At 47.1% G+C, this 27,464-nt stretch overlaps 18 protein-coding genes across 18 annotated transcripts; 9 read left to right on the top strand and 9 right to left on the bottom strand.

Annotated features, from left to right (window-relative positions):
- Positions 1–408: 408 nt before the first annotated feature.
- N7495_009507 (DNA-binding protein) lies at positions 409–996 on the top strand (the record flags this gene model as incomplete). The annotated part of the gene is made up of 4 exons (XM_057212158.1): positions 409–432; positions 485–564; positions 623–633; positions 710–996. 4 exons carry the CDS (start codon positions 409–411, stop codon positions 994–996), a joined length of 402 nt encoding a protein of 133 aa, XP_057059021.1.
- Positions 997–1,146: 150 nt separating this feature from the next.
- On the bottom strand, positions 1,147–2,060 carry coq4 (ubiquinone biosynthesis protein COQ4; the record flags this gene model as incomplete). The annotated part of the gene is made up of 2 exons (XM_057212157.1): positions 1,147–1,793; positions 1,853–2,060. The coding sequence occupies 2 exons, from the start codon at positions 2,058–2,060 to the stop codon at positions 1,147–1,149; spliced, it is 855 nt and encodes a 284-aa protein (XP_057059020.1).
- A 366-nt stretch (positions 2,061–2,426) lies between these two features.
- On the top strand, positions 2,427–3,933 carry N7495_009505 (uncharacterized protein; the record flags this gene model as incomplete). Its single annotated transcript, XM_057212156.1, has 5 exons — positions 2,427–2,576; positions 2,627–3,211; positions 3,261–3,378; positions 3,433–3,547; positions 3,612–3,933. 5 exons carry the CDS (start codon positions 2,427–2,429, stop codon positions 3,931–3,933), a joined length of 1,290 nt encoding a protein of 429 aa, XP_057059019.1.
- Positions 3,934–3,997: 64 nt separating this feature from the next.
- N7495_009504 (ketopantoate reductase family protein) lies at positions 3,998–5,212 on the bottom strand (the record flags this gene model as incomplete). Its single annotated transcript, XM_057212155.1, has 1 exon — positions 3,998–5,212. One exon carries the CDS (start codon positions 5,210–5,212, stop codon positions 3,998–4,000), a length of 1,215 nt encoding a protein of 404 aa, XP_057059018.1.
- A 398-nt stretch (positions 5,213–5,610) lies between these two features.
- On the top strand, positions 5,611–6,386 carry N7495_009503 (Sas10/Utp3/C1D family protein; the record flags this gene model as incomplete). Its single annotated transcript, XM_057212154.1, has 3 exons — positions 5,611–5,791; positions 5,843–6,006; positions 6,060–6,386. The coding sequence occupies 3 exons, from the start codon at positions 5,611–5,613 to the stop codon at positions 6,384–6,386; spliced, it is 672 nt and encodes a 223-aa protein (XP_057059017.1).
- Positions 6,387–6,690: 304 nt separating this feature from the next.
- Positions 6,691–7,346, top strand: N7495_009502 (uncharacterized protein; the record flags this gene model as incomplete). Its single annotated transcript, XM_057212153.1, has 3 exons — positions 6,691–6,905; positions 7,003–7,255; positions 7,314–7,346. The coding sequence occupies 3 exons, from the start codon at positions 6,691–6,693 to the stop codon at positions 7,344–7,346; spliced, it is 501 nt and encodes a 166-aa protein (XP_057059016.1).
- Positions 7,347–7,675: 329 nt separating this feature from the next.
- N7495_009501 (UBX domain-containing protein) lies at positions 7,676–9,216 on the bottom strand (the record flags this gene model as incomplete). Its single annotated transcript, XM_057212152.1, has 5 exons — positions 7,676–7,717; positions 7,771–8,788; positions 8,849–8,967; positions 9,025–9,077; positions 9,132–9,216. 5 exons carry the CDS (start codon positions 9,214–9,216, stop codon positions 7,676–7,678), a joined length of 1,317 nt encoding a protein of 438 aa, XP_057059015.1.
- Positions 9,217–9,435: 219 nt separating this feature from the next.
- On the top strand, positions 9,436–10,566 carry N7495_009500 (cytochrome oxidase assembly protein SHY1; the record flags this gene model as incomplete). Its single annotated transcript, XM_057212151.1, has 4 exons — positions 9,436–9,667; positions 9,727–10,239; positions 10,296–10,401; positions 10,467–10,566. 4 exons carry the CDS (start codon positions 9,436–9,438, stop codon positions 10,564–10,566), a joined length of 951 nt encoding a protein of 316 aa, XP_057059014.1.
- A 75-nt stretch (positions 10,567–10,641) lies between these two features.
- N7495_009499 (uncharacterized protein) lies at positions 10,642–12,227 on the bottom strand (the record flags this gene model as incomplete). Its single annotated transcript, XM_057212150.1, has 5 exons — positions 10,642–10,741; positions 10,789–11,319; positions 11,383–11,797; positions 11,855–12,095; positions 12,153–12,227. 5 exons carry the CDS (start codon positions 12,225–12,227, stop codon positions 10,642–10,644), a joined length of 1,362 nt encoding a protein of 453 aa, XP_057059013.1.
- A 299-nt stretch (positions 12,228–12,526) lies between these two features.
- Positions 12,527–13,591, top strand: N7495_009498 (uncharacterized protein; the record flags this gene model as incomplete). Its single annotated transcript, XM_057212149.1, has 5 exons — positions 12,527–12,854; positions 12,906–13,083; positions 13,139–13,237; positions 13,296–13,348; positions 13,413–13,591. The coding sequence occupies 5 exons, from the start codon at positions 12,527–12,529 to the stop codon at positions 13,589–13,591; spliced, it is 837 nt and encodes a 278-aa protein (XP_057059012.1).
- Positions 13,592–13,924: 333 nt separating this feature from the next.
- N7495_009497 (RNA-binding protein) lies at positions 13,925–14,969 on the top strand (the record flags this gene model as incomplete). Its single annotated transcript, XM_057212148.1, has 3 exons — positions 13,925–14,417; positions 14,478–14,709; positions 14,765–14,969. 3 exons carry the CDS (start codon positions 13,925–13,927, stop codon positions 14,967–14,969), a joined length of 930 nt encoding a protein of 309 aa, XP_057059011.1.
- A 609-nt stretch (positions 14,970–15,578) lies between these two features.
- Positions 15,579–16,412, bottom strand: racA (putative Rho GTPase Rac; the record flags this gene model as incomplete). Its single annotated transcript, XM_057212147.1, has 5 exons — positions 15,579–15,848; positions 15,932–16,112; positions 16,166–16,224; positions 16,291–16,323; positions 16,380–16,412. 5 exons carry the CDS (start codon positions 16,410–16,412, stop codon positions 15,579–15,581), a joined length of 576 nt encoding a protein of 191 aa, XP_057059010.1.
- A 453-nt stretch (positions 16,413–16,865) lies between these two features.
- Positions 16,866–17,331, bottom strand: N7495_009495 (putative quinol monooxygenase; the record flags this gene model as incomplete). The annotated part of the gene is made up of 3 exons (XM_057212146.1): positions 16,866–17,010; positions 17,114–17,226; positions 17,275–17,331. 3 exons carry the CDS (start codon positions 17,329–17,331, stop codon positions 16,866–16,868), a joined length of 315 nt encoding a protein of 104 aa, XP_057059009.1.
- Positions 17,332–18,345: 1,014 nt separating this feature from the next.
- Positions 18,346–20,740, top strand: rgd1 (putative Rho GTPase activator (Rgd1); the record flags this gene model as incomplete). Its single annotated transcript, XM_057212145.1, has 9 exons — positions 18,346–18,483; positions 18,546–18,599; positions 18,657–19,263; positions 19,314–19,519; positions 19,576–20,101; positions 20,159–20,302; positions 20,358–20,452; positions 20,507–20,577; positions 20,629–20,740. The coding sequence occupies 9 exons, from the start codon at positions 18,346–18,348 to the stop codon at positions 20,738–20,740; spliced, it is 1,953 nt and encodes a 650-aa protein (XP_057059008.1).
- Positions 20,741–21,402: 662 nt separating this feature from the next.
- On the bottom strand, positions 21,403–22,558 carry N7495_009493 (uncharacterized protein; the record flags this gene model as incomplete). Its single annotated transcript, XM_057212144.1, has 3 exons — positions 21,403–21,892; positions 21,952–22,056; positions 22,194–22,558. 3 exons carry the CDS (start codon positions 22,556–22,558, stop codon positions 21,403–21,405), a joined length of 960 nt encoding a protein of 319 aa, XP_057059007.1.
- Positions 22,559–23,001: 443 nt separating this feature from the next.
- N7495_009492 (uncharacterized protein) lies at positions 23,002–24,126 on the top strand (the record flags this gene model as incomplete). The annotated part of the gene is made up of 5 exons (XM_057212143.1): positions 23,002–23,073; positions 23,112–23,480; positions 23,548–23,603; positions 23,660–23,807; positions 23,875–24,126. The coding sequence occupies 5 exons, from the start codon at positions 23,002–23,004 to the stop codon at positions 24,124–24,126; spliced, it is 897 nt and encodes a 298-aa protein (XP_057059006.1).
- Positions 24,127–24,921: 795 nt separating this feature from the next.
- Positions 24,922–25,705, bottom strand: N7495_009491 (translation initiation factor eIF1; the record flags this gene model as incomplete). The annotated part of the gene is made up of 5 exons (XM_057212142.1): positions 24,922–24,936; positions 24,989–25,128; positions 25,184–25,276; positions 25,380–25,457; positions 25,678–25,705. 5 exons carry the CDS (start codon positions 25,703–25,705, stop codon positions 24,922–24,924), a joined length of 354 nt encoding a protein of 117 aa, XP_057059005.1.
- Positions 25,706–26,223: 518 nt separating this feature from the next.
- N7495_009490 (uncharacterized protein) lies at positions 26,224–26,973 on the bottom strand (the record flags this gene model as incomplete). The annotated part of the gene is made up of 7 exons (XM_057212141.1): positions 26,224–26,304; positions 26,355–26,371; positions 26,431–26,528; positions 26,659–26,675; positions 26,731–26,762; positions 26,830–26,880; positions 26,937–26,973. The coding sequence occupies 7 exons, from the start codon at positions 26,971–26,973 to the stop codon at positions 26,224–26,226; spliced, it is 333 nt and encodes a 110-aa protein (XP_057059004.1).
- Between the last annotated feature and the right edge of the window lie 491 nt (positions 26,974–27,464).

Below are 27,464 nucleotides of genomic sequence, written 5' to 3'. Positions count from 1 at the left end.
TCTCAAGAGAGAAAGGTAGAATAGCTCAGGAGTCGGCCTTAAGCCTCTAGTCTTCTGTATTTCATGTTTGCTGCGCGCAAGCAATGGTAATTTGACTGTCCCCTTTCTATAGAAGAGAGAAGGTCCATAGCGACTACATAACAAACCCCAAAACGCCAAAAATACTCTGAGTAATATTGGAAAATAATAATTTAAAATGAACCTCACCATCAACAGAGAAAGACACATCAATAAAATAGTAAATTCCAATTGCCAATTCTTTCTATGTTAAAGAAGTAGATGAATAGAAGTATTTAATTAGCCCTAGTATAGAGTGCTCCCCACCAGGCAAAGGCGGAAGCAAGTGGGGTCATTTTTGACGCTTCAACACTTCAAACACCTTACAACATTTGATTCCTGCAATACATTATGGCTGATGCAGAGCTGGAGGAGGTCAGTTTGTCTCCAATACGTGGGATTGTGCCAATGCTCAAACATGAAATAGATCAGGCGAGCTCGCCTTGCCCAGCTTCAGCAGGGTGGTTCGAGAGGAGGTGGCCAGGGCCCTAGCCAAGAGGAAAAGAGGTGAGTCTCGACTAGATTATCTAGTGTAAAGACAAGACTAACGTTTTTATCTGCGCAGACAAGCTGAATGTAGGTCTTGATGACACTTCCACTGCCTCGTCTCCGACAAGACCAACCCAGACACTAACACACTTGATCTATCCAGCCGACCAACGTTCTTCTATCATGAGCCAAATCTTGGATCCCGCTGCCGCTGACCGTCTCGGACGAATTCGCCTGGTTAAAGAATCGCGCGCAGTTGACATCGAAAACCGCCTTATCATGCTCGCCCAGTCCGGACAACTGCGCCAGAAGGTGACTGAGGACCAACTTAAGGATCTTTTGAACGCTGTGGCCGAGAACACACGCAAGGAGGAAGAAGAACAAAAAATCGTGATTAGTCGGCGCAAAGGCGGCTGGGATGATGACGATGACGATCTGTTCGACCTATGATCAATGCGTGCGATGACTTGATATTTTTACCCTGGCCGCTCTGTCTTTCATGATAATCCATTCTCCTTCAAAAGGAGATTTTCTGATCTTTCTTGCGCATGTTGTGGATATTCTTTACACCAACTATCGTACAAAATCCTAAAACAACAACTATTGTTGCTGCTCTTTTCTCTCCTTCTCGCGCTTCTGTTGCTGCTTAATCATCTTCCGAATATCTCTCAGATCCGGCGGCCGTTCAAGATGTAGCTCAGCTCGCAGTTCATCCACATCCTTCTCCAATATCTCCTCCCAATAGACATTAATAAACTCCTTACTAGCTAGTCCATTTTTCACCGCCCAAGGCAAATGTAACTTAAGGAACCGCTCTTTTTCAGCAGGCTTCATGCGCACATACGCAAAGAGACTCAGTCCCGTCATGGGAATAAGTGTGTTCAGGAACTCCAGCGCTTTCAACGCCAGCTCCCCCTCTACAAAGATCGGGAGTCCGGTTATAGCATGGTAGAAGTCGTGGCACTCGCGGTACCGCTGCATAACGTATGCGCACTCCGGGTCGTCGATATATTGGACGCTGGTGCGCGTGTCTGGGGAGACACCTTCGCGATCGAGCCATTTGACGTAAGCACGACCGACGGAGTTCTCGGGTAGTGAGCGGAGGTAGGGAAGATTGAGACTTTCGGAAGTGATACGAGGTCGGTCGCGGAGGATGCGGCGACCTGTTGGGTCATGAAGCATGGCATTTCGTAGTCTGTATATGAAGTATGGGGTTGCAGTTGCCTCGCCGAGGGTTGCAATGAGATCTGGAGTTTATGTTAATGACTTAAGTGTAGTAAATGGCTGGGCAAAATATATAACACACCTCCTCTGTAAGGGTTCAGTACTGCACCTATAGCTGAGCCCACGGCGAGAACTCCGCGCTCAATGGTTGTCAATGGCACATGGCCAGGATAATTTGGTGGTGGGCGGTTGAGAACGGAGAAAGGCCGCAATGGACAGGCAGTGTATTTAGAGCTAGTTAGAGCTAGATTTCGGAGCTCTTGAGCTCTACGCCTTGCTAGAGCCGACATTTTTGAGACTCAATTCCAGTGTAGCTTGTGGTATAAACAGTCGTTAAGTCTGGAGAATCGTACGATAAGAAGGACTTTAGTGTCAGGTGATTGCATCTTGCCGTAGTTGAAGATAAGCGATAAGCGGCTTATCGATAAAAAACAATCGGAGCTCCACATGCAAGATCGGTTTGATATCAAAGAAAAAACGGCATTAATGACTGGCCGTATGATACTGCATCTATGATCTCACCGGCAATATCATCTAACCTACTCTTCTTGTACCAAATCAACCCAACTTACTTGGAAAAGGCCCATTCTACTAACCTCAATTCATCAAACCATTTGGCCTTCTAGATCTGGAGTCTACTTTGCTCGGGAAACGCCATGTCAGACGTCAAACCAGAATGGTGGCCGGGTGAGAACCATGAAGCCTTTGCTAAATGGGCCCTTACTCAAGGTGTGGTCGCCAATGGTGTCACCCCAGCACGGTTTCCAGGCCGTGGGCTCGGAATGATAGCAACTAAGAGAATCAAGGTATGCCAATCCAATCCCTGCTACAATTGCCAAACTAACGTTCCAACCAGAAAGGAGATGCAGTGGTAAAAGTTCCAACCTCTGCGATTTTGACCATCAACAATCTCCCCGAATCATTCAGGGAGCAATTCCCTGAAGGCACTGCCGTGCAAGCCATTATGGCAGCATACCTCATTCACGGAAGCGAAGAGGAGCTGGAGAAATACAAGCTATGGTTCCAAGCCTGGCCAACACGTCAGGATTTTGTAGACAGCTTGCCAATGCTATGGCCAAGAGAATTAGGCGGGCCAATATGGCTAGACAGCGAGTCTACCGGATCTGCCGAGGTGTCCAATGTTCTTACCCCGTGCATCTCCGGCATGTGGACAACGATTGAGAAGGGACCGAGAACGAAAAAATATGACAGTGACCACCAAAATATGCTCTCTGGGCAGGAGCATCGAATTCGCAAGGCATGGAATGATGTTCTATCTGTCTTTCCGGAGACAGAATGGCGGTCTTTCTCTTATAGCTGGCTCATACTTAATACGCGGTGCTTCTACTGGGTCGAACCTGGACAGGAGCCTCCAGAAGATCGGAACGATGCTATGGCTTTGTTGCCATTTGCAGACTATTTCAATCACTCGGACGTGGAGGTTTGTGTTTTCAAGGATCAAATGGCGTGAATATGACTGACCGAAACAGTGCGACGTCAAATTCAGTGACACTGAGTATACCCTGACCGTGACAGAAGACTACGAAGAAGGCGACGAGGTATACATGAGTTATGGGAATCACCCAAATGACTTCCTGTTGACTGAATGTAAGTACCCGGATAAAGTATATCTTCTGAGTTCATTGTGCTAAATGTGTTTAGATGGGTTCTTCCTCGAGAAGAACAACTCAGACTGCATTTACCTCGACGACATTGTCTTCCGTGACCTCAATAGCCCAGATAAACAGGAGGAATTGCGATTGAATCAATACTATGGGTACGTGCTAATCCCACACGATATATCAGGTATGAATTGATCTTGCTGATACATAATTATGAAGTGAATATCAAGTCACTTCGACAGGCGTCTGCTATCGTACAGAGGTGGCAGCATGTCTCAAGTACATGAAAGAGGAGGACTGGCGAAACCATATTCTCGAGGGATCAGATGATGGCGTTGATGAGACAAAATCAGAGGCCATCATCAAGAGTTGGCTCCAAACGTATGTCACGGAAGCAGATGCAACCATGGACGCAATAAGAGAGACTCTCAAGTCTGATGCGGTGGTTCAGGCAAACCGCCAAAAGCTGGAGACACTGTTACGACGGTGGTCTCAGATTAAGGAGATCTGTGAGAGTGCGTCTCAGGCGATTTCTCTTTGAGTCAATCATGAGAGGGAAGAGCTTTCGTCCAGCTTGTGTCTGCAAAAATCCAAGTCTCCGAGATTTAAACCCATTCCTTACTAAATTTCACCTGCATTTTGGAATCGTCATCCACTCCCTCAACATCCTTGCTATTGTCAATTGGGACTTCACCAGCAATATTGCGTGTATTGACGGCAAGTTTCGATTTAACCAAATGCATTAGCATATAGTTTAGGGCACATTTAATGCCCAGCTCCTCGCCGCGATCCACAATCCAACCATTTATAAAATGAACCTCAGTTTGCTTGCCGGAACGAACATCGGACAGCATTGAGCTGGTGTTGGCGGCGGTGGTGGTGGCAAGTCCTGTCACCAGCCGACGGAGACGTTCTGGGGAAAAGCGATCCTGAATGCCCGGAACGCCTTGTAATTCTGGAAGAGCGCAAATAACACTTGAGATTTCAAATAGAAGCAATCGCATGACACGAGTGCAGCTAAAGTTGTAAAGAAGCTCGCCATTCTTGCAGTCATTGATCGCAGTTAGCGGATTTATGATACAATTTATGGCAAGCTTTTCAAGTCGGATTTGTAGCATTCCAGCGGGCGTTTCAGTGGTCGCGACTAGAGATGGAGTGAGAGTGAGGAGGCGTAGCAGATATTTTGTTGACGGCGCCCAGTGGGTGTCGATATCCGCGTCGACTAAATGAGTCTTGCTGTTGACCTCTGGACTGAGAGACATTGTACCAACGGCATTGTAGTTGATACTGAAATTCTGAAGCCTGGTAAGAGCATGACTGTTGACACAGTGAATGTAATGGGGGCGGTTATTCGGGTCTGGAAACACCCTCTCGTTAAGTGTTTCGATAATTCCCATTCCGTTTTGCATCAGGACAACACTTGAATCTGAATTCAAGCGGTGGCTCACTTGTTGGATAGCCTTTGTTGCCTTTGTTGCCTTGGAACATAAAATTAAACACTCGATTGGCCCATCCGTTTGTGTGTCTTCGTCCACCCGATCTGATTGCCATACACCATTGCTGAGGAACTCGACATCAAATCCTTTCTGGGTATTCTCCAGACCGTTGTACGTTATAGATAGACTTTTCTTCTTCTTGCGGAATTCCTCATAGAACCCAGAGTGGTGAAAGAGTAATGTTATAGGCGGCGGATTCTGTCGGGAAGCTAGGGCATGCGCAACGAATGTTCCAACATTACCAACACCAAGGACGTGCACTCGCCCGGTCAACTTTGGCGTTTTGTCGGGAGTATCCCTCCAATTTTGAGTCCATGATGACATGGAGGATTTTCCACTAAGCTGACACTGAGAATAGCTTAAGATATCCACGATTCCGCTTCGCCATAGCGGGCGGCGGCTGATTAGTTGTAACACTTTGAATGGAGCTTCGGGGTTAAAAGTCCCCCGAGAGAAAGCCGGAAGGAAAGGGTGAGGTTTCGAGTCTCGACCCTGATTGATTTGAAGTTTTGAAGAGGGCTATCGATTACTCAAGCCTGTGTGACAATTAACATCAGACTCGAAATTAGGCTATGTTGTTAAAGAACTCGGACAGCTTGGCGAAATAAATCACGGCTTGGAGGAAATACATCTTCACCGCCTGTAATCACCGCCTAATTTGCACCGGTCTTATTCTTAATTTTTCTGACAACTAACTTTCACTTCCACACTCAACCCTCAATATGAACACAGACGCCTTGTTGCCGCTGCTTGAGCAGCTTGATGACCAATTGGATGACTTGGAGGAGATCCTTGAGCCCTTATTGGGCAAGTCCCTGGTCAACAACTCGCAAAATCTGCCTTTAATGGACAAAGCGAAGCTCCATGTTCTGGTCACTTACACTCTTGAGTCACTAATATTCTGTAATTCCTTTACACTCCCTTCTGTCAGAATACTTTCTTATTAATCTCTAGCTTATCTAAGACTTCATGGTGCCAATGCGCAAGAACATGCGGTATATCGGGAGTTGACCCGTGTGAAGCAATATTTCGCGAAGATTAAAGCGCTGGAAGAGCCTGAGAAGCGGACTTTGACACTCGATAAGGAAGCTGCATCGCGTTTCATTAAACACGGCCTTGTATTTACCAATGCGCTATTTCCTTGGCAGAACCATGAACTAACCTTTCCCAGGCGGGTAATAAGAAGATCGACTTCGAACGAGCGGAAAGAGAGGCAAAGGAACGGGCACAAGCCGAAATCAAGGCTGCCATTATTGCTAAGAAGATGGCATTAGAACAAAAAGAATCCTCAACATCTGACTCCTCTTCTGATTCGAGTTCGGACGAAGTTGAGGAGGTGAGGGCAGATGAAAAAATGGATACCAATCTTGAGATTTTGCCTAAGAATTCGGAGAAGAGGAAGAAGGCATCGGAAAGTCAAGCTAAGGCTTTGAGCGATGCTAGCAAGGGACAGCGAAAGAACAAAAACAAGAAGCGACGCACCAACAAATCGAAATGAATTTCCTATGAAACGACTCAACTTCACTTCCCGGTTGAGTCGGAGAAGAAGGCCTGTCGATGACTCGAATCGACCTCTTTGCCAAAAACGTACCATATCAGATACCCAAGAACTCTTCTTTAAAAATGCAATTGAATCTCCTCCAATACCCTTAAGCACGTGAAGTATATACGCCAGCCAATCAAAACGCCGATAAATCTAGAAGCTTAGTCATCCGGGACAAAGGCAAACTACGGGATTCAGCGATCTTTCTTCTCCATCTGTCTGAATTAGCCAAGTTCTATTCAATAAAATACATCACAAAATGCCTCGCCAACAACGCCGTGCCGCTCCCGCTCCTATGCGCAGTGCTCCCTCGCGCCCTACTGTCGCCCCCGCCCGGCCCGCGGCCCCTGCCCAGCACCAGGCTCCTCACTCTACTGCTGCCCACCCACAGCAGTACCAGCAGGCTCCTCCCATGCAGGCTCCCCAGCAGAGCGCTGGACCTGGTCTTTTCGGCCAAATGGCCTCGACCGCTGCGTAAGTTCGCCTGAAATACGGCTCAATTCGATCACTAGGGAAATCCGGGGTCGAGCCTTTTGTTGAGAACCTGTCACTTACATTTCTTCTCGTCTAGTGGAGTCGCTATCGGTTCCTCTGTTGGCCACGCTATCGGTGGTCTATTCAGTGGTGGTAGCTCCAGCGCCCCTGCTGAGCCCCAGGCTGCTCCCGTCCAGTCGCAGGGCGTCGACAACGGTCTCTGGCAGAGCAGCGCTACCAACCAGTCCTGGGAGACTCCTGCTTGCGAGGCAGATGTGCGCAACTTCCGCAAGTGCATGGATGAGAACGGAGGCAACATGAGCATCTGCGGTTGGTACATGGACCAGCTGGTACGTTTTTGTCTTTCCCTTTTACCTCGGTTTATATTCAATGCTAATGCCCTAATAGAAGGCTTGCCAGGCTGCTGCCAAGCCGTACTAGGTTATCTAAACGGTTGCTGCATTTTCCTTTCTACAACAGTGTATCTCTCCGCATCGCGACTCCAGAATCGCGCTCTTGTACTCTATATCATCTGTCTCTACTACTGAAAATTAAGCATCAGAATTGCACTCGATATAAATTAGGTCCCTTCCGAAAATACTGAAGTATAGCAATAGTGATAAAACTGCTTGACGCCCACTATTTGGCTCTGCAATTACCTAAAAAATTTCCAATCCACCCAGAAACACCATAGAAGTTAATTATCAAGACATATTCGTCAAGCGTGTCCGTATATCAACGCCATGTGAAAATGAAATCGGTCATCGTAATCAATCATTCTTGCTATCTTGGCTCCGAGGTTCGAAATTCAGCTATGAAATCATGTTAGTCGAAGAGGGCAATATGGTTATTATGATCGATCTACCTGGTTCCCATTGTAAAACTGTCTGTCATCCCGGTCATTCTGCTGGTCTCTGAGCGTCCGAATATTAAGCCCGCTGGGTCGAGTTCGCTGAGTAGTCGCAGGCGATGGTGCAGGCGCAGTATCAGAAGCATTCGACTCATTCGGCGCTGGATTCGAGCCATACCCCAAGAGCGAGCCCACAAGGCCGGTGGCTGCTCCCGCAGCGGAAGAGACCATATTATAGACAGCGGACACACCGCGCACAGGTAAGCTACCTGCTGAAGCATATGCACTCGTGTATGTTTGTACTGGTACCATGGCCAGGTTTGCAGTTGAACCGATACCCAGATCTCGGAGTGCCTGGGATTCTTCGCTGAATGATAGTGTTCGGCTGGGAAGAGGAGTCAAGATATGTTTTAGGTTATATGGGCGTTGCTCATCGGCCATTTGTTCATCAAGCCAACGTCGCACGTCACTCCCAATTGTTTGAGTGGGTGAGAAGTTGGATCGAACTGAGCTGCCATCGAATAGTCGCACTTGAAGTCTGTATTGCGTTGGCGGTCCTCGAGGAGCTGAAAATTGAGGCTTCTCCTTCTCGTGAGGGGGCACAATAGCTCTACTAGATTCGGCTTTTACAGGCCTTTGAGGTGCTTTGCCTTTATTTTGGTTTTTAGTGACGGGCTTCTGGGGCTGGTCTTCTTTTGGTGGCTGTTGCTTGACCGTGGGAGGTTTTTCGGATTCATCTTTCTTTGAAACGTGCTTATTTACACTGTCTCGAAGTTCGTGCGCCGTAGGGATTGACGGTCGACTATTTTGAGGCGACTGATATTGTCCTGGCGAACTGGATATCACAGGAGGAGCACTGGATATGACGGGTGGAGCACTCGAGGTAGAAGTAGGTTCGATACTTTCAGCTGCAGCGGTATCCAGCGGGTTTTCAGATAGAGGCAGATTGTTTCCACAAGTAGCCGCTAGCAGGCGTATACGAAAGAGAGGCTTGGGGGTCCCTACTGTTATGTATTCATACAAGGTGCCATGACTATGATTCAGCGAGTCAGCTCACACGACACAGCCAGACCTAGACACTGTGCAAACATACTTGATAACCACGACAGTGGGAAAAGATTCGACTGGACAGAACGACGTCAGGAACCCAGCTTCTGGGCTACCTGCTTGTAGGCGCAATACAACCGCCTGGGTGCTGAGGGCTTGCGCAAACTATACCAAGGACGTATGAGCAGACATTTGAAGTATTCTGTATGAGAGTCGTTTTACCTCATTATCGTTAAAATATTCATTCTCCCATGTCGTGCTCAGCTCTCCGTCATCTGCCCAAGACAAGGTTAGATGGCCATATCTCTAAATGCGGGGAGATTACCAACCTCGGACAAAGCAGACGACAGCTTTAGATTCTCTCATGGCGAGAGCAATTCCATCCTGTAGGGTTCCTTGATAGAAAAGATCCATTATCTTGAGGCGAAATTTTGAATAGTGTACAAGTTACAATTGGCAACTCTAGCTAGTTTGTTTGTATTGCGAAGGCAGCTCGGGGGAAGCCGCGTGACCGCCCTAAGGCGAGAACTCCCGCTCCAAAACCAGTGCGGCTCTTTTTTCCTTTAATTCCAGTCTAATTGACAACTGGGGGAATTTTTAATTATACAACCTCGTCTTGTTGTCTTCTCCACAATGCGTTCACTATTCTCCGTTCTCCAGAGGTCTTCTCCGACCTGGTCATTGCCGGGCCGCACCGTCCGAAAGCCTATCGCTGCAACGAATGTCGAGTTCATCTACGCTAGATGTCGCATACAGCAGCAGCGACCATTCAGCTACTCGCGCCAATTGAAAGACTTCAATGTGGACCACCCGGCCACACTCGTACGAGTGGGCCAGAAGCATGGACCCGGGCTGATTATTCTTGGTACGTTTTCTACAACTATGAGTACATCAAAGTGAAAACTAACACACTCATTCCCGCAGCTTCAATTCCAATAATCGCATTTGTATTGGGGTGCTGGCAAGTCCAGCGCCTGGGTTGGAAAACTAATCTCATTGCCAAATTCGAGGACCGTCTGGTCAAAGCTCCTCTTCCTCTTCCACCTCGAATTGATCCTGATGCTATTACCGAATTTGACTACCGCCGTGTCATTGCCACTGGCCATTTTGATCACGAGCATGAGATGCTTATTGGACCCCGTATGTTGGAGGGTGAGGACGGGTTCATGGTTGTGACACCTCTCAAGCGTGATGACGGCGAAAGCACTGTGCTCGTGAACCGGGGGTGGATCTCTAAGAAGTTGGCAAACCAGAAAGATCGTCCTCTGGGATTACCTCTGGAAGAAGTCACTGTTGAGGGATTGCTACGCGAGCCCTGGAAGAAGAATATGTTTACACCAGACAATAAACCTGAGGAGGGCAAGTTTTATTTTCCTGACATTAAGCAAATGGCAGAGTATAGTGGGAGTCAGCCCGTTTGGATTGAGGAGACTATGGGTAAGATATTCTACTTCGTCTGTCAACATGAAGCTGAGACTGACTGTTCCATCAAGTGCCTGATCTCCTTGTGACATACGATCGTACAGCCAAAGGCATCCCGATTGGCCGTGCTGCAGAAGTCAACTTGAAAAACAATCACGCCCAGTACATCTTCACGTGGTAAGTCTGACCACTCAATTCCAGAATAAATGATGTTCTTTCAACGTTTTTCTCACCAATCACAGGTTTAGCTTGTCTCTAGCCACGTCCATCATGATGTGGATGGTCGTACGCAAGAATCCCAACGAGGCTCTGCGCCGCGTTCGCCAGAACCGGAACTGGTAGATCCGTCACTCTTGTATAGTATATCGGCATTGGTGTTTGGAGTTTTATGCATGTGTAAATGTTTATTTGGGTCATTCACGGGGGCATTGCAACTCTCATGTCCTGTTGGAGTTCCTTGGGCAAATGCTTTTGAGCCAAGGAGAAAACAGTTGTGGATTTGTTGATATGACGTTGCCTAGAGAGGGTCAGCAATCTTTCGATTTTTAAGCGCAACAAACATACCTTCTCATAAGAGTAATAACGTCGGATTCGTCAATGGTCTTCCGACCAGCGTGCTTTGAGTATGCAGCCAAGTCCTGACTTGCCTGTTCGAAGAACCACGAAGACGCTTGCTCGATTGCGGCCATTGCAGCTTTGTTAAGCTTCGGTTTAGAACCAGCTTTGTTGCGTGCGAATCGAGTGGCTAGATTCTTGACAACGCCAACAGGCAGGTTTGGAATGGGTATTCCATACCGGGAAAGCTTCTTTAGCTTGCCCTTTACTGGATGATCCTCTTCTCGCAATCCTCCGCCAACTATGCCAGGGCTCTGGCTTGGAGAGTCTGCTTGTGGGAAATCAAATCCATAGTCGAACCCACCACCAGCGTCATCATCATCGTCTGAGGGCGATCTTGGAACCTGCTCTATATCACCCGCAGAGAGTTCAAACCCATCCATCTCGCCCTCATGCTCGTCCATTGGATCTTCAGCCACTGCAGTTGGAGAAGGGAAGTTAAGGTCGAAATGGAACCGGCCCAGGTCCTCAGTCTCTCCTCTATTTGTAACATAGTTTTAGCCCATAATGTACCACCACAAAGTGAAATATTGTTCAACTTACCCTCGATCAAAATCGCTGATCATAGTGTCCTCTCCTGCATCATCCTCGTACACTATGCCCGTTTCATCCCCAGCATCTGAATCGCTTTCGAGTTGAGCTCCAAAAGTCTCGCTCATTCTTCCCGCAAGGCGATCCATTATGGAAAGTCGATTCTGGTCTCGAGCACTCATGTCACGAGGATATTCGACGGATCTGTACGTAATATCGTCGTCGTCAAAGGCGATAGACATGCGAGGAGGCATGGGAGGACTAGTCTCATCGCTTTCGTCGTCAACTTCTTGCAATGGCAAAGACATCCGCGGCGGTTCGATTGGCGATTCATTATCCAGCTCGTCTATCTCGTATTGCAATTCTTCTATTATCTCAGGCTCCTCTTGGGGTGATGACTGAATAGGCTGAGAAATAGGGGCAAGCGCTAATATCATGTCAGTAGGGGGACTATTATCTATATATCAGATCCGCATGAGCACACCTCTACCCAGATTTCGCAGAATATCAAATGTAGTCTCCCGTTGTACTCGAACGCTGCGTCGCCTGTCGCGACCAGGCGTTTGATTTGCTGCTCGTTGCTGAAGCGCACGTAGTCCATATGGCGTAGCAGGAGGTCGAGCCCGTGGTGTGTACCGAGATGCTGAGCGTTGGGATGGAGTCGAAACGGTGACCAGGCGACTGGGTGTAAGTGGATAGCGTGTGTGACTGGGAAGACGTTGAAGCTGGAAAATATTTAGTATAAATTATCAAATCACAACCATATCAAAATATTGACTTACTCCTCGTGAAGGCGTACTGGTTCCAGCACCCGAATTACGCTGTGACTGGTGGTCACGCGGGTTTGGAGTCGACATCTCCTCAATCAGGCGGTAAGTAGTATCGCTAGTTATACCGCCAGAGCAAATCAGCGGGATTAGAATCAAAAAGTACTTGGTGACCAACGCAGACGAATGTTAAAGCGCGTTTATTCTCCAAAACAATGCGGGTCTGGATGTGAGAGTGATTGGCCAAAGTTAATTATCTTATCGATAAGTATCGATGACTAAGTGGTGGTTTTTCCATGGACTTTTTTGCGACAACTTGATTTGGATTTACTCGATCGCCAATTAAGTCTACGAATTTCAATCGTGCAAACTAGCAAGCTTCACTAAAAATGAGTGAAGCTCCAGCCCAGAAAGGGCTTGCAGGTAAGCTGGACAAGAAGCGCAAGCGCCAAACCGAGGATTCTACCAAGCAAGACAAGCCCGAAGCAGCATCCGCAGCAGCTCCTGCAGATGGTTCGAAGAAAAAGAAGCGCAAGAAGGCCCAGAAGAACAAGGGTCAAGACGACCAAGATGTGGAGGATGATGACCGCAAGGATGGCATCGACGAGTCGATTGGAAAGATGGATGGAGGGCTTCTGGCCGACTACTTGGCCAAGCGGGCCCAGAAGCTGGATAAAGAGCTTTCTGCAGTTGAATTAGACGATCTGTCGGTTCCAGGTAGGCAAATTAAACGTCCCCGTGACAAACGACGCATACTGATCAGCTCAGGCTCCGCTTTCCTTGATACAACTTCGTTCGCCGAGCCCCGATCATTAGACAAGCTTCCTGAGTTCCTCAAGGCTTTCAGCCCTAAGAATGCCGATCTCTCCAAGGCCTCAGAACATAATGGCACTCCGCATACATTAGTGATCTCTGCTGCTGCGCTTCGAGCGGCAGATGTTGTTAGGTACGAGCAACTCCTTTGGTCATTACGGTATATATTCTGACATAATATGATTCAGGGCACTCCGACCTTTCCATACCAAGACATCAATTGTTGGAAAGCTGTTTGCAAAGCACATCAAGCTAGCAGAGGCAAAGCAGTTCCTCGAACGCGCACGGTATGAAATCTTGATGTCTATTCTAGCGACTGTTCGGACAAGCTGACAACCTTCACAGTACTGGTATTAGTGCCGGAACTCCTCAACGGGTGTTTGATCTAATTGAATCTGGTAAGTAGGCTTGATATATACGATGCTTCCCACTGGACATTGCTAAGTTGTTGGTATTTTAAAGGAGCACTGAAAGTGAATGAGCTACAACGTATTGTTATTGATGGCTCGTACATCGATACAAAAAAGCGCGGAATATTCGACATGAAGGAGGTGCACTTCCCTCTTCTCAAGCTCCTCAATCGTCCCGAGCTTAGTGATCGCTACAGTGGAAAAGACAAGGTGCAAATCTTGGTGTTCTGATGCTTTTGTATCAAAAGTTTAATGCTCATCGGGCTGGCGTTGAAAATCATATAGATGAACAATTTTATTTTGATATCTTCCAGACGTGAATTGTACTTCCTCAATAGAGTAAGCAGACTTTGATAGCGAGGCTCTTATCTTCCGACCGCCCTAAAATAAAACGGCAGAAACTATTTTTCTCTTCCGTCTCCGCCCAATTTTTTCGGAGAACTCAAGCGTATTTTCATTCTGATTCTTCGAATCTTCCGACGAACTAGCTCTTCTGAGCATATTGGAGCAGCATTATTCCATTCACTTCAACCTCTCATCTGTTGATCTATTTTCAATTTCGAAATGGGTGCTGACAAGAAGCGTAAGCTCGAGGAGGATGTCCCAGTTGAGGCGATTGCGCCGGAGGGCAAGAAGCTAAAGAAGGAAAAGAAGGACAAAAAGGAGAAGAAGGAGAAGAAGGAAAAGAAGGAAAAGAAGGAGAAGAAGGAGAAGAAGGAGAAGACAGAGGAGAATACAGAGGAGGAGAAGAAGGAAAAGAAGGACAAGAAGGACAAGAAAGAGAAGAAAGACAAGAAGAAGGAAAAGAAAGAAAAGGAGACAGATGCTGAAACCACCATCGAAGCCGAAGCCGAGGCTGAAGCCGAAGTTGCACCTGTCGACGAAGACGCTGCAGCCGCCGCCAGAAAGGCAGCCAGGAAAGTAAAGAAAGACAAGCAAAAGGCCAAGAAGCTCGCAGCAAAGTCTGAAGAACAAGCCAACACTGAAGAGCAGCCAGCCGGCGAAAACGGTGATGAGACAGAAGGCAGCAAGAAGAACCGATTCATCTGCTTTGTCGGTACGTGAAGCCCTAGCTCCTACGTATGCAAAGACGCGAAATTAATCATACCCATTCTAGGAAACTTGCCGTACTCTGCAAGCCAAGAGTCCCTCGCAAAACACTTCGAGAAGAACCCGCCTGCCTCGATCCGCGTTGCTACAAAGCCAGATGACCCGAAGAACAAATGCCGCGGCTTTGCATTCATCGAGTTTGATAACTACGATCGTATGAAGACCTGTCTTAAGCTTTACCATCACTCTATGTTCGATGATGGAAAGTACCCACCTCGACGGATGAATGTTGAACTGACGTGAGTTTTCCTATCTTACACTTACATTAATGTTCATTCACTGACAAAATTACAGTGCCGGTGGTGGTGGTGGCAAGTCTGAGAACCGCAGAGCTAAGATCCAGGCTAAGAACGAGAAGCTCAATGATGAGCGTCAGCGTTCTGCCAAGGATATACAAAAGGACAAGAATAAGCTCACCAAGGCTGCACCGGCTGCTGCTGCTACTGATGATGACCCATACGCTGGCGTGCACCCCAGTCGTCGGCCGCAATTGCGGTAGACTCAAATTTGACGCACTCATAGACTTGAATTACGCTTCATTATTTTGCTAGAGCCTTGGAAGCCTTGAAAATTTCGTTTCCCTTTCTTTTGTATATCGCGGGGTCCTGGATTTGAAACAAGTGAGATGTTTTTATGGAGGGTTATTTCCCATCTTCTGTGCATATCTTGAATGAATTGAACAATCCCATCAAACTATCATCCCTCTCAACTCCGAATAGAGGGCATTGGAACACTGAAACATTGGAAAGTATTTCACATTTGAAACTTGGAAATTAAGTAACTATAGATTTGGGTCTTAAATGAATAAAGCACGGATCAAAGCTCGACACTGCCTGGGCCTTCTATCGAACAAACATATATCTTGCAGTCAGTTCCCCAGTGAAAAGAAGAGGGTCAATGGATTCATCAAGAAGAGGGCCCAAGAAGCCTCTGGCTACCCAGACGCCGTATTAACTATATATTATTCATTATAGCATACGAAAAAAAGAAAGGAAGGACAGGAACCCAACAGCTTTACAAGATCATGCATTTGTTCTTGCGCCCAGATTTAGCAGCAGGGCGAGGATTCAGAACAGCGCTGGGAAGAAAGAAAAAAAAACAAGTTAGCTTATTTCGTTGGCGGTTGTTCCGTCAGGGGGTCGTACCGAATGGCCTCGTCAAATACACTCTTCAAGTTGCGCTGCGTCAGTGCAGAGCATTCGAGGTATTTATGTGCGCGGATCTCTTTGGCTACATTCAGGGCCTGTTCGTACGAGACTGGCTCCATCTTTCGAGCTCGGAGGGCATCAGTGGTGTGGCGATCGTCTCGCAGGTCGAGTTTAGTGCCGACCAAAATGATAGGGACGCTAGGGGCGTGGTGATCGATTTCAGGATACCACTAATATGTTCACGGTCAGTGGATTCTTGGAATGGCGGACTAGCGGGACGAGACACAGGGGGGTGTGTGGCAGGTTGCCGTACCTTGGCTTTCACGTTATCGAATGATGGCGGGCTAACAATGGAGAAGCAGATCAGGAAGACGTCGGTTTGTGGGTAGGAAAGTGGTCGGAGACGGTCGTAATCTTCTTGTCCGGCTGTATCCCACAGTCCCAAGCTGATCGGCCGGCCGTCGACCATCACGCTAGCGGTGTAATTGTCGAAGCTGTAGTTGGAATCAGCATGAGCTGATCGGATAAAAGTGAGAAAATAACGTACACAGTCGGGATGTATTCTCCTGGAAAGGCATTCGTTGTGTAGGAGATGAGAAGACATGTCTAGAGGACATAGGAGATCCCAGTCAGTCTTCGGTTCATCGCCAAATATGGAGAGGGGATACTGACTTTACCCACAGCACCATCACCTGTCACCACGCACTATATATCCGAGTCTGGTTAGAGGCGCGTCATTTGAAATGAGCAGAGGATCGAACCTTTAGCGATTGGGTGGCTGGACCGCTCGCCATGATGTGAAATATGTACACGGAAAGGAAAGGGGAGTAGGATCAGAGGGTCGCGATAAGGGGGGGGGGGGGATGACGATAACGAGGGGGGAAAAGGAAGTTAATAGTGAAAGATGTGAAGGTAGGGGAAGAGGGGAAAGGAAAAGACAGGTGGAGACAGAACGTAAAGGGTTATAGGAGGGGCTCCAGTTAGTAAAAGAGATGAGCTTAGAGAAAAGTAAAAAAAAAAAAGGTTTCAAAAGGGTTTGGCTTTCGTCCCCACATTGAGTAATACATCTTTTATATAAAATCCATCCAGCCCCCTCTATCTACTAGAAAATGTGATAGGGTTGAATTTCCAGTTCAAATTAGTTCTAGTCAGTAACTGCACCGCATCTCACTTCAATCACGGGGATTTTAACCGCTCAATCAGTCGCCACGCATGAACTTCGCTATTTATAACCCTTCTTTTTCTTCCTATAGCCGTGAGACTAGTGGACCACTCAGAACACCTCCTACTCTCACCTCAGAAGGTTTAGCCAACCACCCAGACAGTTGAGCGGCAAACTCCTGGAAATAGGGGGTCTTCAGGTGAGTTTGAACTGCAGTTTGGTTTTTATATCTGAGATTGGTTTAGGATTGGTTCTTTTGTTATCTCTGAATTCTCTGGTATTTTGTATTTGGCCGCTCCAAAATACCAAAGCACGGATGTGATGGAGCCATACCTTTCCACGACTACTATCTCCTTATTTGCTTCAACATGGAATGCATAGTATAGTAGAGTGTCAGGTTCTTGGTCTTGCACTTTTCTGATAAAGCCAGTGAGAAGTGTTGCAACCTGTTGATATTAGAGACTGATATGATAAGCACACCGTGCTTAGGATACCTCTTGGAAGTGCTCTGGCTTGGGATATATGACAGCGATAACGTTGATTTCAGACATGGAGAGGTAGGTATAAGTGGACTTCTCAGAGAGTGAAGAAGGTAGTACCTAGAGGTATAAATAGAAGGCTGATATGTAGAGCAATGGAATCCTCTGCGGAGAACACAAGTCAACAAACCTCGGCATCAGGTGGCATGTGGGTCGGTAATTATCAGATCGGCGTCTCCACTGAATCCATAATTACCAAGTACAGTACACACACTACTTCCATTACTTATGTATATATGGAATGCGATGTGGTATGCCTATCTTACTCAGTTATACCTAGGTATGGTATCTCAGATCATCTGCCACAGTTCTAATGTAGCTCTAACTAATGGAGCATAATTATGAAAAACACCGGATCAATGTGAACTTTGAAGATATTGAATTGGATTTTGATAGTCAAACTATACAAGGCCGATAGACCTAGTCAGCATCCAAATATGAGTGTTCTCTGTGCCACAAACTTTGAAAGTTGGAACTGTCAAATGGTGAGAGATATTAGACTTGTCAATTTCAAAGTTCAGTTAGTACAGGTATAGTTTGATGTAGTGAGACCTGTTCCATTAGTGGAGCCGGCCAATTATATATAGGTATGAATGTCTGATATGGGAAAAAAGTACCCTATGAGAAGGTCTAAGGCATTGGGCAATCAGCCAATGTGTCAGCATATAATCAGCCAAGATGATCTGATCTATCATCTCAGTAGTTGTTCAGGCGGAATATTCTAGTTGTAGGTCGTATCTAGGTAGTAGTTATGAACAACAACCTGATTCAGAAGGATCTGACCATTGAGGTGTGCCAGTGACAAGGAAGGCATTGAGGGATTAGGTAGCTACAATAAAATGTGGCTGTACAGCGTACGTAAGCAGCGTACCTGAATGGTGACCTCATCGACCCAAACTCCCGCCTTCCCCACCGCCAAGCCCTCTCTGGTGCCATCGGTAACTACATTTGTGGCTTGTGCTTATGCTTATGCTTATGCTTATGTTCCCCCCCTCTCCTGTATTCTCTTAACACTCTGCATGCACAATGGCAGAACTTACAAACTCTGATGCCCTACCTGCATCAGATGCCCCATCCAGTACCGTTCGCTCGTTTGCAGCTCCTGTCGACCAGCCCATTTCCGATGAGCTCAAGGCTCGCTTGAATAAGGTCATCTACTCAGAGGTAAAGAATCTACAAAGTGATGCCTATGAATATGCTAATTAAATCCCTGTCAACTCACCCAGATCGGCATCACTACCCTCCTATCTCGCTTAAAACAAAGTGTGGCATCTGCCAAGGTTCGACACCATACATGACTAAAGGAGGTGTTGAGATGCGCTAATACAGCCTGTCAGGATTTCTCAACTTTTTTGAAGAAGCGAGGAGTACTGGAAGAAGAACATGCACAGGGTCTACGAAAGCTGTCCCGCGCCATTAGCGATGCCGCCCAACGGACCGAAAACAGACAGGGAACATACAGTGCTAGCTACAAAGATATCCACAATCTTCAGGAGCGCATGGCCAAACATGGCCAGCAATTCTCAGCATCCCTACAACAGATGTCCGAGGACCTGACGGAGCTCGCCTCTGAGATGGAACGGAGTCGTAAGCAATGGAAACAGACCGGATTGGCTGCTGAAAAGAAAGTTGTGGATGCTGAAGTTTTGGCCGAGAAGGCAAAGGTTAAGTATGATACCTTGGCTGAACAGTACGATCGCGCCCGTACCGGAGACAAGCAGAGCGGAAAGTTTGGTTTGAAGGGACACAAGTCCGCTGCGCAGCATGAGGAGGAACTCCTTCGCAAGGTGCAGCATGCGGATAGCGACTATTCAGCGAAGGTCACAGCTGCACAGAGTGCTCGCCGGGAATTGATCTCCACTCATCGTCCAGAGGCCGTGGATAAGCTCCAGCAATTGATTTCAGAGTGTGACTCGGGCTTGACTTTGCAACAACAGAAGTTTGGTACGTGTAATATATGAAAGATCCATGTGCTCTTGACTGACATTTCACAGCTACCTTCAGCGAGAAACTACTTGTAGGTCAAGGTCTATGTGTCAGCCCAATAACGGGTGAAAACAGTGGACAAAGCGCACCTAAGAGTCTGGCAGAAGTGGTCCGCCAAGTGGACAACCAGAAGGATCTCCACGATTTCATCCTGACCTATGAGGGAAATCCGGGTGCCATTGCAGGGAAGGAAGTCAAATACGAGCGTCATCCTGTAAGTTTTCCGCAATCCACACGTTCTTTAAAGTTCAATGCTAACACATTTAATAGACTCTCAGTGGACCACCACCTGGCCTGCAAACAAGCAATGTACAAGCCCAGCGCCAACCTTCCGTGCCCATATCTTCCCCACCACCCCAAACTTCCCTGCCAGCGTCCTCCATGGCTCCACCTCCATCCTTCTCTCATACTCCCTCTGCTCCAGTGAGCCAATCGAGCATTGAGAAGTTCCATCCACCTTACCCAACGGATCCTGTCCCACCACCGGCAGCGAGTCAAGCCCCATATCCACTTTCCGCAACACCCGTTCACGAAGCTCCTAATCACGGCCCATTATCTGGTCCACCTCCAGTGGAGAGGGGATTCCAGCCTAGCCTTACTGAGAATCTACCTCCTCTGAAACCCGTTTTCGGTGTGTCGCTAGAAGATCTCTATCACAGAGATGGAACGGCGGTACCCCTCCTTGTTTACAAATGTTTCCAAGCCATTGAGCTGTTTGGACTGGATTTGGAGGGTGTTTATCGAATTCCCGGCAGTGCTAACCACATCAACCACCTGAAAGCATTATTCGACAACGGTAAGCTTGAGCCTTACCAGAATATTAGCTGTGTACTAAATCATGTTGAATGCCTAGACCCAAATGCAGTTGATCTTGCAAACCCAGAGAACTTCTTCCATGATGTCAACAGTGTCGCAGGACTTGCGAAGCAGTTCTTCAGGGATCTGCCTGATCCCCTATTCACATCTCAGTTCTATGCACAATTTGTTGAAGCTGCCCGTAAGTGCTATCTCCGTATGTACTCATCTGGCCTCCGCGCTGACCTGAATAAAAGGCATTGATGATGATATCCAACGCCGAGACTCTCTCCACGCCCTTATCAATAATCTTCCCGATGCCCACTATGCCACCCTCAGGGCCGTCATTCTGGTATGTTCCTTTACGCTTCTGAACTCCTCCAAGCAATATACTAACCGGTAAAAGCATCTGAACAAGATTCAAGAGCATTACACCGAGAACCGTATGAACGCAGGCAACCTGGCTATCTGCTTTGGGTAAGCTCTTTCCATCTTGATAAACACCGAACATCTGCTGATGATACACAGGCCAACCTTGATGGGCGCCAACTCCGGAGGCAACATTGCCGACGCCGGCTGGCAAGTTCGTGTCATTGAAACGATCTTGAACAACACCTTCCAAATCTTTGATGACGACTAGTCTCGTGCGTCCAAGCTTATTGCTTATTTAATCTGACATCGGATTTTAGTCTAATCGTGATCTGTACTTCTTTGAGCTCTTAATAAGATTTCATACCCTTGATTCAATCCCGAGCTTGTCTTATTTCTAAACCTGATGTTATGCTCTTTATAGCTACATAGACTAGTACACATGATCTCGAGGTCGTGTCTTCCATTCGTACATGGCAGTTTCTTTGTGGTTCTTCTTTAAAGGTCAAAAGTTAATGTAACAAAACGATTTTAACATTATCATCATTGTACAGATTGAGGACTACATTCGGGTTTCAGGCCCGGGGAACAGGATCAGACCGCAAAGAGGAAACTTGACATGTGGCTATGATACATGAGGGTAGATGCTCCGGTGTCTATATATCTGGGAGAGTCAACAGATACCAGATATGGATGCCGGGGATGAACTGCTGCAGAATAAGAGCGAAGGGAGATCGGATAGATAAGAAATTGAGACTGTTAAAAAAAAGTGGGAGAAATGAAATCTGTGATAGTTCAAATGCTCCTTTTTATACATTGAAACTGGGAGGGGATGAGACGATAGGCACCAGATATGAGACCCAGGATGGAACTTTATGACCATAGCGTCTTCTTCAAGAGAATAGGCACAATGATCTGATCCTCTCACATCGTTTATTTTATATTCGCCATTTCCTTCAGTGCCTGCAGCCGCTCCGTAGCCGACAAACCAGGCGCAAATGCAGGATCTGAGTAGATCTGCTCCATGTCAGTGGGCTTGACATATCCCCAGATCTTCCAACCATCACTCTGGCCCCGAACAATGAGGTCTTGAATAACAATGTACTCCTCACAGTCTTGCTCTACCGCAGGTTCAGTGAAGACAGGCTCGGCATCTCTGGCAGATTTTTTGCCTTTTCTGATAGACTGGCGGGATGTCACGCGGAGAACAATTTGACGAACACCGCTATTTTTCCCGGATTCGTCCGTTTGGGTTGCGCGGTCCATGACGACTGAAACTCCGGTGAAATTGGTTTGCGGTGTGCGGCGCCATTTAATCAGTTTCCAGTCCAATGCTTGATCCTTGGGGCGGTTATGGATCTGCATGGCGAGTTTGGAGTACAGACCGGTGCATGTGAGTCGTTGAAGGGCAGGGATGTCACCTCTAGAAATCAAAAGATTAGCCTGGCGATTTCATAGATATGGCATGATCTGTATACTCACAGGGCAAGGGCAGTGTACATGTCCGTGTACAACAGGCGCGCAATACGCTTTCTTGAAAAAAAATTGATAGGCAGCGACATTTGATACTTGCAGTAGACAATCAAACTATGAGAAGTTAGCCCTCGCCTTCTTTTTGCCGGGTCTGCATTTCTAGGTTCATAGGCTCGCCTTCCTCTACCAAACACAGTCTATAGCGATTTGATGTAGACACAGGTACTTATGAATTGAAGGCAAGAACTTACTTCAAGGTATTTTGAACAGAAGCCTTTAGCCAATTCCATTCCAGCAGGAGCCGGTCCCTCGGCGCCTGGAAGATTGAAGGCAATTCAGCCCATTTCGGTCGCACAAAAGTTCCTGGCAATAATCCTATATCATTCATGTACTTCATCTGGCTTTGAAGCGCTTCCTTCTGTCGCAACTTCATTGAAGGCTGCGATGTGCCGCGGCCACCAGTCTTGATGTTGACATTCCGTTTAGCCCATAGTTGCGAAGACTGAGAAAAGGACCGGCATTGGGAGGGATTTTGGACGAGTAATTGGGCAATTATTGGAGTAGGACGAGCTTGGGTGGTAAGACTGCCCACAGACAGACGGAGGGAGGACGTCATGGCGAGCTTTGCAACTCGATGCGAATGTCCGGGGTTTGAATCTTGAAGGCCAACAAAGTTGAAAATCCGCAGATCACGTGTTCATCCTCCGCGGTGTCCAAGTATAAGCTCGTCCGCAACTAGATCCTCACGAATAATGATTATATATCTGCTTCCCTTTTTTTTTTAAGAGGATAATTATAGAGTCGTCCAGTCTCAGATTTTTGCACATTTTACTCCTGCAGAGCAAACAGCCACAGCAAAAAAAAAACACACCGCCCAGCCTTATTTTTTAGGGGATCGGTCCATCCCTCAAACGACCACGCGGACTCTTAGACCCACACGCTAATATTCTTTATCTTTAAAGATCTTACTTGCTATATTCCTCATCGAACCCTTTTTTATTTCTTTGCTCGACGGCGGCATACGCCGCGATTGTGGGTAAAGTCTGGCTCCTCGACGTAATGCCTCTCCTCCACCCTACTCACCTCCTACTCAATCGCCTCACGAGATCGCGCGGTCCACAATTCCTCCAGGTCTTTTACGCCATTCTGTAACTTCTTCGTCGACCCAGTACATCAAGGAGGTGGCGCCTGCTGCCTCGACCGTTGTCCCTCTCTCCCCTCCCTCTTCCGCCTCTCATACACCACTCGACAGCGATGATGGTCAGGCCGTTCCTTCAGCACTACATCCGCGAGTTGCCGTCATTTTGGGAGTCGACCGTATTTGGCATATTCCTCTGCTAGTCTGTCGGGCGTCAAGTACGCTACCAGCTGCATGGTGGGGGCTGCGATGTGCATTCACGTTCTTGGCCGAATTGCTGCACATTCGGCCAGGCATGGGAGGGGAAGGGTGGGCTGCAGCGATTATCGGGAGTGTGGGACAGGATTGGGATGTTGAGAGGAGATTCAGAGTGACTGAGGTAGCATTGGCTATCATGTGGGTATGTATAGGCCTTATGGTTTTCTGTCTGCTATATACTAGCATTTGGACTAACTAGATCTCCTAAGTGTTGCGCATCCGCATATCTTTCCTATTTCTTTGCAGACTGTATGATGTCTCGATGGTCAGTTTTCCCGTGTCCTATCAGTGTTTCATTCACTTGCTAAGTGGTCATTTTAGGCTTTTAAATTACACTCCTCCTGCTGTTCTGATCCGCCTCCTGACTACAAATGGGCTTATTGCGTACATTACTTCTTGGGTTCTACATCTATCAGGTGCATCCTCAGACCCTCGACTACTCTTACCAGCTTGGATATCCATCACTACCGTAAGTCAAGCTTCATGCTGGCAATGCTATTCTCTGAGGGTATATAATTTGCTGATCTTCAACACAGAGCTTAACTTTTGTTTATCACGCAACGCATGGACATGCAACTATCAAGCGCGAAACAGCCGCATCCCTCTTGGTTGTATCACTAGCTAGCTTCCTGAGCATGTCCTCACTGCTACTACAGCTGCATCTGACTCGCGAGAACGAACCGGAAGTTCCCGTATTCGTGATTACTCGCAAGTTATGGGACTGGGCCGTTACAATCTTTCTCCGTATGCGAATCTCTGATGACCGTCACATGAATGCAGAACTGTAGCTTGGAGTTTTTTTTTTGGAGTTCATCTTGGGCTTGATGTTACACAGATTTCTGGATTTTTACTTGTTCTTTTCCATCTTAGACTTTCTTTTCTTTTATCAGCGATATTTGATACATCTCAACCATTTCGTTTTTTCTATCTGATCCTTTCCAGTCTAGCGACTTGATATCCTCTAGTATACGAGATTAGTGTACTATCTAGTTGGTTGTTTTCGAAGTAGATGTGACGAGTTTATATTCCTTGTTTCCAAGAGATAATAATGATATAAATGCAAGAGACAGGGATGATCGGGAGTAATGATAAGTGATGCAAAGCACGCCAATCCATTTACAGTGTCCACGACCGTATCAAGAGACTGACAATACGAGAGACGAGCAATCTGTGCAACATCAACAGCTCGTGTTGCACAGCTCTTGCTCCCCTTAAAACAAATGACCAAGGAATGAAATCGAAAAGCCGAGAACAATAACATGTGTCTGTCTGTGCAGATAGGGTATCTCTACCAACGCCTCGTTCCGTCATAATCCCACTTCAAGGAAAAAAGGTCAGTCAAAAACACGCTTCCGTCAATCATACTGAAGACCGATGAAAAGACGTAAGTGATAGCGTGTAGAGTCGACCAAAGCCCATGTCCAACACACCAGATGAAATGGTGGAGACAACAAGCAATGTATCACGTTCATGAAACGGCCAGCATAACATAGGGCCGGCGAAAGAGACACATGGCGGGCTTTCTAACCCATCGTCGTAATGTGACTAATGGGAAAGGATCGGAACGAGGTACATTGATGGGATTAGAACCCGTGGACCTAGTTTTAACAAGGTTAGCAATGAGCAGTAACAAGGAGTATGGTGACAAACCTTGATCTTGGCCGCGGGAATTCCGACTCCACCCTGCTTAGGGTTCAGAGATAGGAACTCCAGAGAGTGTTTGCGCTGATCACCCTGCAGCTGAATCACCTCGCCCATTTCGGCGTCGGTAACAACAGTGCCATTGCAAGCTGTGACCTCAGGTTAGATCCACTCACATTGTATAAGGGGCGGCGATAAACATACCGAAGTTCTTGCGCATAGCCTTAAGAACCTTCTTGGGGTCAACAGAGGTGTTCAGACCCTGGATAGTAGTCAGGGTCTTGCGTCCATTGCGTTCTATGAAATACACGAGGTTAGCACGGGTGGCCGTAAACCTTAATTGGTGCCCCGATCCCGACAAAGGGAGAGCGACAACAGGGGGTGGATGAGGGAAACATACGCTGAATCCGGATATGGGTGTAGCCTTCGGATTTCGAAGTGTCGCCGCCTGTGGCTTCCTCAGCCTCGGCGAAGGGGTCTGTGGGAAATGTGCGTCAGCCTCAGTTCAGTCCCGAATCTTTACCCCGCTGTAGTGATGTGCCCGAACGATAAGCAGACTCCAAAGCACAGCCAGTATCAGACGTTATCGGAATAGGAGTGATAATGACTGCACGTGGGGGCTGGAATGTTGGGTTGACCCGATCGCAATAAGCGCTCACGGAGACGAGGGGCAGGTGGCAGGTGGCGAGATGACTTACCCTTGTCCTTGAAGTTTTCGATGGACATAAACTCGGTCGTTTAAAAGTAGGTTGGGAGGGGTTTGGTAAAGAGTCAAGAAGGTGAGATGGAATATCTCTGAAAGAACGATCGAAAGGTGTGGGGAGAAGTGAAGGTTGGATTGATGGGCCGAAGGGGAAGAGGAGGGAAGAGCCTTTTGAGAAGGTCACGTTGAGGAGTAAGGCGGTGAGTCGCACACCGCTTCACTATCTCACTTTCTACCCTAAGTACTTTCTACCTAAAGGTACACACTTGATACATAGACGAAGATTGGAATAGATTAAATGTTTTTATTATTACAAGTTTCGAACAGAAGATATATCGAGCTTCAGATCTCATAACTGCTTGCGAAAGACAATACAGTACTTATAAGTCAGTCGCGTGATTGAGCGAGAGAGAGAGAGAGAGAAAGAGCAGGGGGTTGTCCTCTAGCAGTTGGCCAAATATATCCAATTTTTCAGAATGTTCATATCTAGCTAATTGCCACTCGTCGGTTCTGGCAAAAGGTATTATGAAGGTATGGACGTTCAGGCCAAGGGCAAGGGAGAGGGAGTAGCTGCCGCTACACCTGCGGCTGTTGGAGGGGGCATGAAAAGAGGGAGGTAGGTCTGCGAAGGTTAATAGGGGGTCAGGATGCACAGTTTAGAGGATAACGTACGACACCAAGCGCCATTGCTGGAAGAGAACGATCAGGTTAGCTCGATTGTCAGAGGTAGGAGGGATAAAGCACGCACCAGCCATGCCGACAGACATGTAGCCCGGGGTAGAAGCGGAATTCTTCTGGTCGGGAGACTCAGCGAGCCAGGTCTGAAGTGAGAAGACAAATGACACCCTGCAGATGGGGGTTAGAGGGACTGAGAGAAGCTTCAAGTGTTGTTATCGATTATCACCATCCAATCATTCTGAACCACAATTGCCGTTAATAAGAGTGTCTTGTTTCTGAGAAGTGGATGGAATCTCACCTGTTGCGAGTGAACATCTAGGTAAAGTCAGAGTCCAGTGCTTGAGTGTACAGTACCACCTGTGGAACTTACCGCAGCCATTGGCATCATACTCGACATGGTGCCTATATCATAGCCCTGTCAGACTTGGTTCCTCATACTAGATGGCATGAGTATAGATGCGCAACATACTGTTCATATCAACGTCGCCACTGTTGCTGGGAGGGTCGACATAGGGGATGACTGTTGTATCAATTAGTCACAGAGATGAAGACTTTGCGATATTGAAAGAGACTCACCGAGATCTGCCCTTCGCATATCCTTGTTTGACGACATCTTGTGGTTGAGGTGATGTTGGTTGTTAAGGCCAGAAAGTCTGCGGGCGACGTCCCCGCCAAGAAGCTAGAACCGGGGATATCCAGACTAGGCCAAATAGAGTGAATTTACAGTCGAACAGCTTTTTATTCTAGATTGGAATCATATTTTCCTTTTCTATTTCAAATTTCCAATTTTGGAATTTATTATTTCAAGAAGACCAATTGGTGGGCAGTTGTATAATTCATTTGAAGGGAAGAGAAGCTATCTAGGAAAGATAAGAAAACTAATCGGTTCAGAATCTCTTTCGAAGGAGACTATTAGGAAAGCTCCGAGGTCTCAGTGATAATTGAAGAAATCCTTTCCAAAGTTGGATTTTGGGACCAGAATATAAGACGTCCAAGATGAGGCTGCGATCTCGGCTTCTAACTATCTCAGCTTCTAAATATCTCGGCCGAGGTGTTCGATAGATGATATATGATGCCTGAGAGAATAGGCAAAGTCAACACCCT

This window comes from Penicillium taxi, assembly GCF_028828555.1.
Source record: "Penicillium taxi strain IBT 34144 chromosome Unknown utg000006l_segment0_segment0, whole genome shotgun sequence".
NCBI classification, from domain to species: domain Eukaryota; kingdom Fungi; phylum Ascomycota; class Eurotiomycetes; order Eurotiales; family Aspergillaceae; genus Penicillium; species Penicillium taxi.
Note: the sequence above shows the minus strand (reverse complement) of the source record. Positions and strands in the feature narration are given on the sequence as shown.